The 15,859-nt window shown below is 39.2% G+C and overlaps 1 protein-coding gene across 1 annotated transcript; it reads right to left on the reverse strand.

Moving 5' to 3' along the window:
• Positions 1-283: 283 nt before the first annotated feature.
• Positions 284-8,434, reverse strand: LOC100553835 (matrilysin). Its single transcript, XM_008108053.3, has 6 exons — positions 8,248-8,434; positions 7,188-7,414; positions 6,954-7,099; positions 4,559-4,684; positions 3,468-3,629; positions 284-1,527 (listed from the first exon to the last, which is right to left on the reverse strand). The coding sequence occupies exons 1-6, from the start codon at positions 8,365-8,367 to the stop codon at positions 1,511-1,513; spliced, it is 798 nt and encodes a 265-aa protein (XP_008106260.1). The 5' UTR covers positions 8,368-8,434; the 3' UTR covers positions 284-1,510.
• Between the last annotated feature and the right edge of the window lie 7,425 nt (positions 8,435-15,859).

Here is a 15,859-nt window from a genome sequence, read left to right on the forward strand (position 1 = left end):
CGAAATGGCAACCTTCAGGTCAGCAACCCAATCTTCAAGTCATCAGTCCTGCCAGCGTAAGGGTCTAACCCACTGCGCCACCAGTGGCTCCTGTTTTTACTGATGTAACCAAGCATTTAGAATGTTACTCCACACTTACACTCTCAAGTGGTACAGTTCACTATCTTGCTGCTAGTGTAATTAAATTTGGCAATACATGTGTGTGCATGTATTCCTCAAACCAAAACTTCCCATGCCAAATGCCAAACCACTCTTAAGACCAAGGAAATCTCTTACAGGCAGCTTTGTCGTTGTTAAAAGTGTTTTATTTGAAGAATTCATAATTTTAAAAAGAGCAGTACCCCCACCAGCATTTCATTAATTGTTCATTTGAAACAATCTTCATTTACACAGAGTTACAAGAAATCAGGTTAATTGAGAATGCATTACACAATAGATTACATGATTTTAATAACCTTTCCCAAGAGCTTTTTAACTTGGTTAAAATGTAAATATGAAGATGGATCTAGACAAGCAGACCTCTCCTTTGCAGTAGAGTATTAATGGCATTCCCAAAAACTGCTAATGATGTTCTAGACAATGGTTTTCATCCTGTGGGTCCTCAGATGTTTTGGCCTACCATTCCCAGAAATCCTAACACCTGGTAAACTGGCTGGGATTTCTAGGAGTTGTAGGCCAAAACACCTGGGGATCCACAAGGTTGAGAATCACTGGTCTAGAAGCTTTCTGGAATGGCATGAGATTATCTTTACTCAGAATTACTAAAGTGCAGTTTGACCACAGGACTATTATCTGCAGTTTCATGTGTCCATGTCTGACAAAATATGTCCTCTCTAGACATTTCTAGGTCTTCTAATGTTAGTCTATGGTATTTTTGGTCTGGAGGTCTTTCACTTCAATAGGATTTGCTGTTTTCTGTGGCATTGTGTATCCTTTGCAGATAAAAGGGTCGTACCATGTCTCCTTGGATATTGGCTGATAAAACTAATAAGAATAATATTAACTAGCAGATCATACCTGCCCTAAGACTGTTGCATTCTGTCCCACTGAGTTAACTAAGTGCAAAATACTTCTGCACTTTGCACTCAATTTGCAGCAATTGAAGTAATCTGAAGACAAAGAGGGAAAGCAGGAGGAGAGAGAAATTGGGATATTTTAAGAGCAGCTGATAAAAGTGGGATGGCAGGGTCAGAACTTTGCCTGACAAACCGAAAAAGCTGAAAGTTGTGTAGAGTAAGCCTTGCAATGACTTTGCTTCATGTGCTATGGTTCTCCGTGTCTGAACTATTTCTTTTAAAAACAGAAATCTTTGTGCAGTACTTCTCAAACCAGCTGTTTCATAAAGCTTAATCTGATTATTTGCTTATGATTTCATTTCACTAGCCTCCAGTTCAAATTTCAGAGATTCTTGCCATTTTGTGTTATTAAAAAGATCATATATATTGTAAAATGAATATAAATACAAAATGGGTCTGTTTTATTTCTTCTGGAGCACACACGCTGGGATTGTTCAGGACCTCTTCTTTCCTGTATGAAACAAAAATGAAGAATTAAGAAAATACTCATTGCAGGCAAGACTATCTCAAGTGTGAATTCCATACATATCCATCCAAAAAGAAGTCCCAATGAGCTGAGTGAGATTCCTGTTAGGTTAATGGTAATTTTTACTGGCATGATGAGCAACCTTGGCTACTAGAAGTGGCAGCAAGAAGTCCGCATAGATTATTGCAATTTATCCCATGAGGATAATTTTGATAAGAGTTTGGAAATTTCATTTAGTACTTAAGTTATGAGTCACAGGAATGCATTATATAAGTACTTTCTTATCATTGCTTGACTTTTAGTCTGCAATCCATTAGAAAATGTATTTTTGTTTAATCATTTGTTAACTTTTTAGTTCAACAAAATCATATAGAAATATTCTTTCTCATCCCTGCTCCTTCTCCCTCCAATGGCATATCACATGTAGCACCAGTTGTAAAGGCTCTGCACTGACTGCCCATTCACTTCTGGTCTGAATTCAAGGTGTTGTTTATGACATTCAAAACCCTGGACGAGCACTTCTCCCTATACAGTAGGTCTTTGGTATCTGCTAGAGTTTGGTTACAGGACCCAATGTGAATAGTTTTCAGATGATCCACCAATATGCTATTGCTATATGCTATGCTAATCGAGAATCTGGACCCACATCTCATCTTTTTTAAGTCCCCCAAACCTGCCAATGAGACTGGAAACGGGAATCACTACAATCTGTGCTTTAAAGTCAGGAGACTTCTCCTTTTCCCTCCCCAGTCAGATGTTTTTCTTGTAGCGCTGTGATTTATATGTGCAGTTCCTATGGCTATTGTGTATTATATTCATTTTTCTTGGTCTCAAAAGGTTAGGCAATGGTGGAGACTGTAGGGTCAATTTTTAACTAGTGATTCTGAACCAATGTCATATCATGTATACACGTTAACTGATTTTTGACCAACAATTGGGTGGGATGAATTGGCTTAGCTAAAAACATTTGTGGGTTTTCTTTGTGATCTAGGAGCTGATTTCTTTAGGTTATTTCTCTATCGAGGGAAAAGAAATCCTTGTTTATAAATTGTAGAGCAGATTTGAGGTTCATGGGGGGCTTATGGGGGGCTTCAAGGTTTGCATAATGGGGCTTTCCAACATGAATTACACTTAATCAATCTCAATTATATTGAGTTTTTAATAACCTTGGGGATACCATGGACCAATACCTGGAGAAACACATTTCGATGTGAAATAACATACTGTACATATAAAATTGCCACTTTGTTAAGTCAATAAATAATAATAATAATAATAATAATAATAATAATAATAATAATAATGAAACAAAATCCAGCATATCTATCTTGTTTGCTGTGTCATACAATAATGATGATGATGATGATGATGATGATGATGATAATGATAATAATAATAATATGCTCTTAAATCCTCTTCTCAATATTTTATGGCATATAGAGTTCACTGAGGTCTGTGCAAACTTGGGCACTATGGGAGAAATTTCAGCTCAGGCTGGTCATCCATTTAAATGCTAAGTTAATTATGATTCCTGAAAAAAAATACCCCAAATTCTATTGTTAGTCCTAATTAGCAATAGTCATTGCACTCTCTGAATTTACTTATGAGTTGGCTCATCAGTCAACAATTCATTGCTCTAGACAAAACTGGCCAAACAAGAGTCTGGTCAATATGTTTTCTGCACAGTGACAATTTTTCTGAATATTCTTGTCAAGATGTCCATACAGAAATAACCTACAAGTCATTAGCTGCCTAGACTTGACCTGTTTATGATATACTCAGCTACCTAATGAGTCAGATCCTTTCTCACACTGTTATGTTTCCTTAGTATTTGCAGGGCTTAAAAATGGAAACAATCATATTAATTGTAGATGTCCTCCCACCATTAGTTTATCAAAAGAGAAAGTTCTCTCCAATGAAATTACCATATAATTTCTGTATTCCTTTTACGTCATCTGTTGGAAGTTTATAGTTCTTTTGCTTCTTATAGCTATAGGTAGGATACATCAAAGCACCATGGGATTTTGAGTGACCAAGGCCCAAGGAATGACCAAACTCATGTGCAGCAACAATGAAAAGACTGGTTCCTAAAACATAAAAAGCAAAGCTGACAAATCATGAATGCATGATAAACATTTTGTAAGTGTTCTAAATTTCAGAAATATCAGTAATTAAAAGGCGTGATGGATGATACACTACACAAAATATTTTGAAAAATATAATGTACAATACTTACAACCTTACCTAGTGCCATCCTAGGACATCTCGGCATCCCCTGGGCAACGTCCTTGCAGACGGCCAATTCTCTCATACCAAAAGCAACTTGCTGCTTCTCAAGTCACCCCTGACATGAAAAAGGACATACAGAACCTTGTATAATGTTGATGTAGTAACATTTAGACAATATAGTGCATGTGGTTGAGTGTGTTATGCAAATAGGAAGCTACATGTTGGTTTGTGAGATGTAGTCCTCACTCCCACCCGCAAGATCTACAGTTGGATTTCGTTGGTACACTGTAGAGAAATGTGTGTGTGTGTGTGTGTGCGTACCAATGAATATTTCCAAAATATAGAGCAATTGTTTTGAACTTTTGATCTTCCAGAAGTTTAGATCTTTAGCATCCAGAAACTCCAATATAGTGTGAGATGTAATTCCACACTACATTTTCTCCAAAAGACAGCAATGAGTAATTTGAGCAATTTTCTCCCTGTTGAGAGAAAGTCTTGGAAAACCACACAGTTTTGACTATTTTAGAATATTTTAAATATTCTTTCCATCTCCAAAATAACTAATGGACAGAGATTCTGGAAGGCCATCTTATAAAACAACTAGAAGAACAAAGATTGACAATTACTAGCAAAGAGCACCTGATGGAGAAAAGGAGTCCTATGTGTTTGTCTGCCAAGTGGGAGAAATAATTGATTGCAGTTTGCATTCCCATGTAATAATGTAAGAAATACTTTTAATTAGGGAGCAGAAGGACTCACCATCTGTATTTTAATAGAATGACATTACCTTCGTCATCTTCTGTCCAGTACTCATCATCATCAAAGTGGGCATCCCCTGCTAGGCCTTTTCCAGGAGCAAAAGCATGAGCTAGAGTTCCACCCACTCCATCAAAAGGGTAGTTGTCGCCATGTTCTGAGTAGGAAGAGAAAAAGATAGTACAGTAGAGTCTCACTTATCCAACGTTCTGGATTATCCAACGCATTTTTGTGGTCAATATTTTCAATACATCGTGATATTTTGGTGCTAAATTCATAAATACAGTAATTACTACATAGTATTACTGTGTATTGAACTACTTTTTCTGTCAAATTTGTTGTATAACATGATGTTTTGGTGCTTAATTTGTAAAATCATAACCTAATTTGATGTTTAATAGGCTTTTCCTTAATCCCTCCTTATTATCCAACATATTCGCTTATCCAACATTCTGCCAGCCCGTTTATGTTGGATAAATGAGATTCTACTGTATTACCAGCAATGCAAGGAATTCCCATTCTCATCTATCTTGTGCTCAATATCTTGAAGCCTCTTCATATTCTGTATTAGAGCTTGGGGAAATACATATTTTTCAGATTAAATCTTCCAGCTCCCAATCATCAGTGGCTATGCTCAGGGCCAGCCCCACCATGGAAGGCCCGTGAGGCCGCCGCCTCGGGCGCAGGTCCGGGGGGGCACCATCAGGCTGGGCGGGAGGCGGGGCACCACCCTGATGGTGCCCCGCCTCCCGCCCAGTGTGCCCTGGCCTGGCTGGCCTTGCCCGGCCGGCTGCCACAAGGCCAGGGCGCACTGGGCGCAAGGCGGGGCACCGTCAGGGTGGTGCCCCCCCCCCGCCTAGCGTGCCCTGGCCCCGCCTCCCACGCTGCGTGGGAGGCGAGGCCAGGGTGAATAGCGTGGGAGGCGGGGCCAGAGTTGGCCCCACCTCCAGCGCTATTCGCCCTCGCCCGTCTGGCCTTTTCTAACTGGCCAGACTGCAGCGGAGGTCCCTCCAGGATTGGATCCCAGATTATCTGCTTATCTCAGAATATCTGGCACCATAGACTCATATGATCCAGTTTAAAGCAGATAACCTGGGATAAGAGCCTGGGATATAGGGCAGTATCGATCCAGCCTCAGGGCCCTTGGATTTGGATTTAAGAAATTCGGTTTGCTTTGGAGGGTGTACAGGTACCCATATAACCTGTTCAAAACTGCCATGGAGTCTACAAAGTTCAATTGATTCTGGTTCAGACTGAATCCAGGATTTTTAAAAAGCTTTTCTAGCAAAAAAAAATGCTGATTGAAAACAGCTGATCATCATTTGAGTTAAAGCAGAGAAAACTAAGCCATTGGAATCTAGTGTTCCCATGAGGACTCTGTCCTTTCCTTACAGGAGGAGAGGCATTTATTTACTTTCATGTTACACTCTTAACTGGGCTTCTACCTCTGACTCCTGGAGTTTAAACCTGACCTGACAAGTGCTTTGCAGCACTGCTCTGTTCATAAAGTGATTGATTTCAGCACATTTTATAGCGTGATCCAGAATTTCTGGTGAGTTTTTTAAAAAATGTGGTTTCTGGCACCATGCTACTTGGAGGTCACATTGGAGGTGAACATTTTGTAGCTACCCTGACTTTGAGCCAGTTTCTAACTGAATTATAGTGCCTATGTGGATTAGGCCAGGGCTGTAGCCGGGTGGTGGTAAGGGATTTCCCCCCCACCTGAAACTTTTCAGGTATCAAAAAAATCCTGGTTTACTCATGAATTTTAACTGGTTAACCAAATCCCCATGAGTATCCACTGAAGTTTATCTGTCTTGAGTGTCCACTAAAGTTTATCGATGTAGACTGATTTCTAAATTATTTTGCGTTATGGAACTACTCTTCATGATTCGCTAAAAAAAGGTTTCATCCCCCTCCCCCGGACATTTTTTTCTGGCTATGGCCTTGGATGAGGCCTTAGTCTCTTCACATTAAAGCATCTTGATACTTTAACATCATTTACTTTGACTCCACTATACCACTATAACATCTACAAATTGGATACTTTCAAAATGTAAAAATATATATTTTTTACATAGAGCCTTGGAAATTTTCATTTGGCCTCATAGATTTACACAGGTGAAGATGTCATAAGCCTCTTGTGAGATTCCTCCAAATCACACTTCCAAGTGATTTGTATCATTACCACCCAACTGATTATTTTTGAATGGGAAATAAATCCAATATACTTTTCCTATAAAATATTTGAGTCCTAAGAGATGTAAATATAACAAATAATTAGAACATAGAAAAATAACTTTCAGAATAACAACCCCTGGAATTCCCTAGCAAGCAGAACTTATGACTGAGGATTCTGGGAGCCATGTTCCAGAATGCAGTTTTTCCAAGTCCTGCAATCAATAATATAAACAAAGCAGCATTACCATCACGTGCAAAATATATGTCGATATCAGCAGTATCTGTTGTCTTTGTGAACTTGAGAGGGGTCACATCACTCCAAACCTTTATGGCCTCTGCGAGGATTGATTCCACTTTGTCTTGAGGCAGGTCAGAAGTAGTGTTAATTATCCTTTGAACAAAGGTGATAAATATTGTATTAATAATTAGGAAATAGTTGCTTCTTTCATCCAATTTCAAAAAGATCAAACATAGTTTACCTGTAAGTCAAGGAATTCTTTTTCCATTTTGGTGATCCTTCGAAAGTGGTATATTCAGAGACATCAGGCATTCCACATCTGGGCAGTTTCATTATTTCCACAGTTTTGTCATCAAGTGTTCCTGTTGGTTCCAAATTGTAAAATTCCTGCATTTTTTTAAGAAGTTCCTCCATGGTGTGCTTATGTGCGGTTTTTGATTTTATAAAAAAGAACCTTTCGAGCCAAGCCTGGTAGGGCAAAGATAGAGGGAAGTTAGTTAAGACTGTCTGTGATTATAAAGATGGAGCATAAACATTTGAAAAAACAAATAGCATCTAACACACTTTACCTATTTTTAGAACAGTTGTATTATGAACTACTACTCACAGAATCTCCCAGAAAATCTACATACTGGATATAGAAATTGTGGTCCTCAAGATATTTCTTGACTACAACTGGTATCATCCCTCACCATTGGTCATACTGATAAGACTCTGGAAGCTGTAGTCCAAAAATATAGGTAACACATATATGTGAGCAAGTAGAATTAGTCTATAAAAGCTTACATGACCAACTTCATTCCCGCAATTAGCCTCTAAGGTGCTACAAGATCCCTTTGCATTTTGATCTTTCAGATTACCGCAAATATGTCTCTGAAGTGCAAAAACAGTAATGTTCCCAAGCTCTGAATTTTCTATTCTCTTTTAATAGAGATCAGTATTGGTGGAACCATGGGTGAAGCAAGAGGTGAACAAAAGGCCATTCGGGTGTATCTGCTGTAAAAATCAATTCTCATTAACCTCCTCTGAAGATTTTCATCAAGTTTATGGGTTGATCCATACTTTGGTATATATTGAGTATTTGAAATGCAGTTTAAGTTGGTTGTTAGTAGCTTGCCACCTTGATTTCATTGGATCTACTCGTCTTCATCTGGAGTTACATGGAGAGAAGCTACATACTTTACAAATATCGCTTAATGTATCTCAACAACAAATGCGGTTTTCAAAATAGCAGCACAACAGCACAACACTACCGATTCAGTTCTATGCAACAGCTGATAAAACCTTGAGGGGTTACATACCTGTGCGTGTTTGGGATCCAAGAATGATAACAGAAGGTTTGATTTCTGAGCAACTGGACGCGGACGGGCAAAACCACAAGGGAGCAGCATGAGAAAGCATAACAGTATCATGTGCCTCATGATGGGAGTTGTCAGTCTCTGTTGAACACAGTTCGTCTTTGACCATCAATGTATCCCAGCTGCGGAGGCCAGAGTTTATATAAGCCTGATCAGTGACATCTTGTAAAAATGAAGATGACTCACTTTATGGCATTTACCTGCTTCTTTGTTCATGTTTCTATTTTTTTCAGGTGTCATGATCTCAAAATGATTAGGAGGAAGCATTAAATGATATCTCACCTCTTTGTCCTCCTTGTTGACATTTCCATTGATGTCATGCCTGAGCAGGAGGTATTTTGTTTCCCCTCTCCTCCATTCTCATTCCTTCTTTCATCTGCAAAAACCACAGAATACAGGGAAGTTGGCTCCTTTCAACTCAACCAACACATCTCTTGTTTGATCCCACTTTTTTTCACTTGTCCAATCCTTGGTTTCCCACTGAGACTCATTGCAATTTATTTCTTCTGCAGAAAAACCTGGCCAGGTAGAGAAGTTCAAAGCTGATGACTTGTTCACAGTTTAGCTTTATACCTAAATTAATTTGTGAAGCAGTCACTTTAAAAATCAATTATTAGGGAACATGTAACCCACTTATTAATTGATCCATCAGTCCAAGGCAGCATAGTCAGCATATTTTCCAAAATTTCACAGATAAAAACTGGGACACATATGGTCAAGCAACATCAGAATGAGGATAAGATGACAGAGTTATTAATGAGGAAGAACACACAAGTTAAAAGAGGCTACAGATGCTTGCTTTTGACTGATCTAATGTGGGTGGTGTAGTCATCTGAGGGCCCTTCCACACAGCCATAAAATCCAGAATATCAAGACAGAAAATCCCACATATATTCCGGTTCAAAGCAGATACTGTGGGATTTTACTCAGCTGTGTGGAAGGGCCTGAGTATTGGACTATGATTTTGGAGAATAAGGTTCAAATCCCTGCTTGGCCATGGGAACCTACTTGAGCCACACTCTCTCAGTCTCAGGGCCCTTCCAGACGAGCCCTAGATCTCAGGATTTGATCCCAGGTTTTCTGCTTTAAACTGGATTATGTGAGTCTACACTGCCAGATATTCTGGGATAAACAGAAAACCTGGGATCAGATCCTGGGATATAGGGCCTGACTGGAAGGGCCCTCAGAAAATCCCATGATACTATCACCTCAGGAAGCGACTTGAAGGCACACAACAAGAACAAAAACTGAGAAGGATGAGATTTCACCATCCTCTCCTCTTCTCATTGCTGAGTTGAGTGCAGACCATGTTTGTACTTTTAACTCAGTTTGCAGTAATTGAAATAAGTAGAGGACAAGGGGGGAAGGGGAGGGGAAAGAAACTGGGCTTTTAAAAGCAACTGAAAAAGTGGGCTACCAGATAATTAATCACGGCTAAATTGGGACATAGATATCAAATCAACACAGTATCTCCATTCCAATTGTATATGCATGTATTGCACTTTATAGAAGTGCTTTCAATTTGGTCTTCCTCCCATAGTTCCTCCCTTAAGCAGCAGCCTTTCCTAATGAGTCATGTCAACTCATGTTACATCCAAAAGTCTCAGTTTTGTCATTCTGACTTCTAGATAGAGTTCAGAAGGCTTATCTAGTCCAATAAATCAATGTTAAATATGAGATGTTGTGTGGTTTCCAGGCTATATGGTCATGTTCTAGCAGCATTTTCTCCTGATGTTTCCTCTGAAGATTCCAGCCACAAATGCAGGTGAAACATCAGGAGAAAATGCTGCTAGAAACATAGTCATACTGCCTGGAAACCACACAACATCCCAGTGATTCTGCTCATGAAAACCTTTGACAATACAATTTTAAATATGTTTGAGCTCCAGGGTTGCCATTATGGAAGCTGGAGATGGTTTCTTAACCCTTAATGGTTGTGTAAAAGAGCAGATTTCAGCAGGCGTTGATTGTTATCTGGTTGCGCGACAAATCATCATCAACATCGGAAATCACTCATTGCTGAGTATGATTGTCTTCCAAAGGTAGAGTCTTGACCATGGAGTGTGGAGTGTGGTGGAGACTCCATCTTTGGAGGCTTTTAAGGAGAGGCTGGATGGCCATCTGTCAGGGTTGCTTTGAATTAGATAATGACAGTGAAGACCGATTCAGAATCCACACAGTCTTTCAAATTGATATAATAGATTTCCAGATGGAAGGAGGTCACAACAAGGGTTTTCTTGGTTGCATGACAAATAACACTCGCTGAAATGGTCTCTTCTCCAGAATCAGTAATGGTACAGAAGGCATGTTTGGGAACTCCATTCTGCTATCAGAGATCTAGCAAGTGGACCATATAGATTGGAGAGATCTCCTTGGCTCCTAGTCTAACTGTGGTTAAAAAAAGTTTGCCTGTTTCTTATGCTTATGAAATTTTCAATGCAGAAAACTGGTCTTGGTTACAGGTTTGAGGTTCACTGAATGGGACTTATTCAAGTGAATTCTTAATGTATTTTGGTTTATGGAGCCCTTTGAGACTTTCTGAAAGATCTGGAATCCTTTTTCAGAAAAAGTGCATTTGCAAGGAAATAAAAAAAAACCTTGAAACAGAAACTGGATGGCCATCTGTCAGGGGTACTTTGATTGTGCTTTTCCTGCATGACGGGAGTTGGACTGGATGGCTCATGTAGTCTCTTCCAACTCTATGATTCTTTGATTCTATGATGTAAATAAATTGAGGAAAATCAAAGGGAGAACAAGTATCTCCTCCTTGGTATCAGTTCTCAACCTGAAGCTCATCAACAACCTAAAATCCTATGGTCTAGTGTTTGGAGACCAGGGTTTGAGTCCCCACTAAGCCATGAAAACAAACTGGACAGGTCACATTCCTCAATCAATCCCAAGAAAACTACATGATAGGTTCAAGTTAGGATCACCACAAGTCAGAAATGACATGAAGACAAGGGTAAAAGTGTTGATTAAATTAACAAAAATTAACTCTTCTTATTGATTACAAGGGATTTCTTTATGGCCTGGAACTATATTTGAAAAATGAAGCACAAAATATTGATCCAATGGTGCAGGGTTTTTTTTTGCTGTATATTATGATGGTTCTCTGGTCCTAAACACCAGAAGACTGGGGATAGGGATGATTTAGGAGTGGTGTTTATTTTGTCAGCTTTATCCCTCTCCTGACTCAGGTTAATCTCCAGATTGAGATAAATAAAAATGGTGACTATCTCCTTCTGATGTATAAATGATCTATGAACCATCTGTGGGAACCAGACTGTGTTATCTACCCACAACCTCTTACAATGCTTGGGAAATCCCTCAATCATGAGGAAGTTTTGGTGACTAAGTGACTTCAAAAAGCAAAACAATGTGCCCTTTAGCATCTATTTTTGGAAAGCTTAACCCCTTACATTGTTAATGACTGTGCTTTTTTATTTATTGATTTGTATGCTGTTGAATCTCTTTAGCAATAGCTTGGGCCAATAGTTGGTCATGCTTAGAGACCCACTGAAATCAATAGGACTGGATGGCTAATATAATTTCCTTTTTATTCAGGGGTAGAGATTTAAGCTAGGACTGCAAATAAGAGGGTCCATGCCTGGTAAGCTTCTGCTAAACCAGATCAGCGAGGACAGAGAATAAGTACCCCGGGTTTAAGGCAAAGCTACAGAGGTTTATTACAATTTCGCCAAATAGATGCAAGTACAAGCAATACGCTTCAAAAGGTACATGCACACATTCACGGAGAAAATATGTGACATTTTATGCTGTTCTGACAGCGGTTTAGACTTTCCACTCCTGATTGGCTAAAAAGAGAGTCTGGCTAGGATCTGCCCCGGGATTGCCCAGGGGTTTCCTGATGTCACAGCCTGTAGAAGGAGATACTTATGGCAGAAAGAAAGACAGCTGCTGGTTGGATAGTTTGAAGATCTAATCTGTTGCAGAGATGCCCTCTGGGAGAGGATGAACCTGGAGGAAGTGGTGATGTAGATATGCAAATGAATATTTGATTAACTCAGGTATCCAGTTCAAAGTGAGACACCTGAGTGTCTCATGAGATAAAGGTATTAGTGCCAGATAATCAGGAGCTTGACTGCCCATTCAGAAAGTTGATGAATTCATGTTTGCTGAGCCCCCTCTTCTGTGGGAGCAGCATACTCTCAGCTTCAAGTTAAATGGACAAACATCCTGGTGAGCTCATCTTGGTGACAAAAAGGATAATCTCTCTTGCACCCATGTGCATACACACACACACAAAGGTCCTGATATTATCTGACTTGGGAAATGGCTGGAAGGACCCTGGCTGAGATTATGCAAATGGAGCCCACAGGAAAGTAACTGCCTTCAAGATTCATTATGAATTGATACAATATACAAATGATACAAGTTTTACACAAAATATCAAGTTGATACATTTATTGAAGGATTAGATTTGATAGAGTTGTAGGGTACAGTTACTGCTAGGTCCATCCTGGAGCCTTTAGTGGCTTCAACATTGCACAACTTTGGAGCCATGTTTTTTTTTTTTAAAGAAAAAAAATCATATGTCTTGCTTGGAGTTTCTTTAATGTCCATAAACCTTTGTGGGAGAGGAGCCATGGCAAAACAACACAGACAGGCTTTTAAAGAAATGGGTTTTAAGATCAAGTCAGGGATGCTGTGGTTTTAGCTTTAAATATGTTTTAAATTAGTTTTTATGGACTTTAACTGTGAATTTTGTAAAATCATTGATATTTAATTCTGTTTAAATGTTTGTATATTTGTAGATTTTAAATTGTATTGAAATGCTTTTCATGTAAGCCACCTTGAGTCTCCTTTGTGGAAAGAAAAAGCAGGGTATAAACAACAACAACAACAATTTACTGTGATTTGTTGTTATTGGTTAGTAATATGTACCCCAGGGCTTCAGATTGGATTCTTCCATACTTCTACTGGGAGATGCTGCTTAGGGTTGGATCTGGATGTTAAAGTAATATGTGAAGTTAACAATTTCCACAGAGATAGCCATGTTAGTTTGTTGGAGTGGAAAAAGAAAAGCATGTGTTGTCGAAGGCTTTCATGGCCGGGATCACAGGGTTGTTGTATGTCTTTCGGGCTGTGTGGCCATGTTCCAGAAGCATTCTCTCCTGACATTTCGCCCACATCTATGGCAGGCATCCTCAGAGGTTGTGAGGTATGGAATACCTCATCTTCATGTGACTTCTCATCTGGGTAAATGATTGCCCGACTTCTTTCAGTTCTGCTATCACTTCATCTCTAATTCCTACGAAGATCTGAATGAACTGATAACTCATTGGTTGGATCTCTGCCTGAATCTTCTGACTTAAATCTCCCATTTTAGTTGGTATTTCAGCTGATGTTCTTCTTTTTTCTTATTTAAATATATAATATCTATGTTGGGCAATTACTTAGTCTTTCAAGATGTCACAGATGTTTGGTTGTAATCCTTCTATTGCAGTTATCTTTCCTTTCTAATGGTTCTGAATTTCAGTATCTTCTATCTTCAGTATTATGTCTTCTATATAAGGCTTATTTCAATTATTTCAATTTGTATGGGTACAATATGAATGCAATATAGACACAGTCTTGTAGGTATTAAATATTAAATGGTTTGTTTTCACTGTCTCTCAGTTTTTCTCATTGTAGTCATGTATAACTTTGTTGATTCAGGTGTGACCTTAATATTAAATGTAGTCAAAACAGTGCAGGGCTTTCTCAGGTAGCTTTCAGCTTAGTTCTTTTTGAAGTAAAAACTTGTTTATATAATTATATAATTCCAAAATAGTTCCAAAATACACACTTTATTTTATGTTATGAAGTAGATTTTTCTCTTAGCTTCATATAATATAATGTTGATCTCAATATATGATGGTAGTTCAAATCAACTAATCGCGTAATTGGAAACTTTCTTCAGTGTTTATCTCCTTTTTATTATAATACTAGCTTGGGTACCCAGTGATGCCTGGATTATTTGAAAAGGGCCTTGCTTGTTTTTGAATGTTAGGTAATATCAGTTTGGTCATATGTTACGGTGAATCACTTGCAAAGCCTGTCAGTATTCACAGTTGGCCATGTTGAGTCTGTGTGCCAAGTTTGGTCCAGATCCGTCATTTGCTGGTTTCAGTGTTTTCTGAATACGGGTGAACTATAACTCTCTGATGCCAAGGTCAATCACCCCAAGTTGGCAGTGTTGGATCTGTGTGCCAAGATTGGTCCAGATCCGTCATTGGTGGGGTTCAGAGGGCTCACGAATACAGGAGAACTATAACTCACAGAGTTAAAAGTCAATCACCACCAAAGTTCACCAGTATTCCCAGCTGGCCATGTTGAATTTATGTGCCAAGTTTGGTCCAGATCCATCATCAGGTGGGTTCAGTGTTCTCTGAATATGGGTGAACTATTCCCAATCACTCAATCACTCCCAAACCCTGTCAGTATGCAAATTTGGCCATGTTGGTTCTGTGTGCCAAGTTAGTTTCAGGTCCAGCATTGGTGGGGTCCAGAGTGCTCTTTGATTGCAGGTGAACTATACATCCCAGTCTATACAACTCCTATAAATCATGGTGAATTCTTCCTAAACCTCTCCAGTATGTTCAGTTGCTGATCAATTCCTCTGTGCGCTGTGTGCCTTAGGAAAGGGTAGAAAAGGGTTAAGGGAGAGGTAGTGGGCAGGGTCCTGCAAATGGAGGAAGAAAGGAACACTGGGATGTGCTCGCTATAACCTGCAATGTCCTGGAAGGAAGTGACTTGGTGGTTCCACAGCACTGGGAACTATAGTCTGTTTGTGGAGGCCGGAGGCTGACTGTGTGAGCAGACACCTGTGCCACATACACACATACAGGTTTTCACTTTTATTATGTGTATAGATTGCTTACCAAGAGAGAAAAACACACTGAGAGTTAAACGATCCAATGTCTCTTAGGTAGAGTTATATTTTCAAAACCATCTTAAAACATGCAAAGTAGATGAAGAGATAAGGAGAGATTTGGCTGCGTTGAAGCGAGTTCCTCTTCTCACAGCTCTCTGAGGAGAGAATAGAATAGCTTTATTGTCATTGTACTATTGCAAAACAAAGTGGCCACTGCAAAGCAACAACTGCTAAACAGTGGGAAATATTCCTTTGGTACAGGAGAGCCATAGTGCACCAGCTTGAGCCCCCCAAAAAGAATGTTAGTGTATTAATTTGTGTAATACGCATACAGTCGGAGGGGGACCCTGGAAAACCAACAAGCCACATTGTGTTTAAGTTGCAACAAGGCCATTGCCTTGGGAACAAAGCTTCAATCAAAGCCAAATTTCCAGAAAAGAAACTAAACAGACAACAAGAAACAGTGCAAGGAAGTCATTTGAGGTAGGAGCTTTAATTATGTTTAACTTTCCTTCAAAAGGTAACCCTACTGGCAATACAACCACAACAGGAATATTTATGTTTAATTGATCCAGAAGAGAAGATGATAATTGCATTTTTAAAAATGGGCTTTTGTGGAAACCAGGATTGGTGAGAAAGCTTCAGTGGAAACACCTTTCCCCCATGATAACTCTTTAA

This window comes from Anolis carolinensis, chromosome 3 (genome assembly GCF_035594765.1).
Source record: "Anolis carolinensis isolate JA03-04 chromosome 3, rAnoCar3.1.pri, whole genome shotgun sequence".
NCBI lineage: Eukaryota > Metazoa > Chordata > Lepidosauria > Squamata > Dactyloidae > Anolis > Anolis carolinensis.

What these genes read in the sequence shown, in the direction of transcription:
- LOC100553835 (XM_008108053.3), bottom strand. Translation starts at nt 8,367, where the DNA reads ATGAGGCACATGATACTGTTATGCTTTCTCATGCTGCTCCCTTGTGGT. An exon ending in CATATATTTTGCACGTGATG is followed by an intron (nt 4,685 to 6,953) that starts GTAATGCTGCTT and finishes CTTCCTACTCAG; the next exon opens with AACATGGCGACAACTACCCT. An exon ending in CTGGACAGAAGATGACGAAG is followed by an intron (nt 3,630 to 4,558) that starts GTAATGTCATTC and finishes TTTATGTTTTAG; the next exon opens with GAACCAGTCTTTTCATTGTT.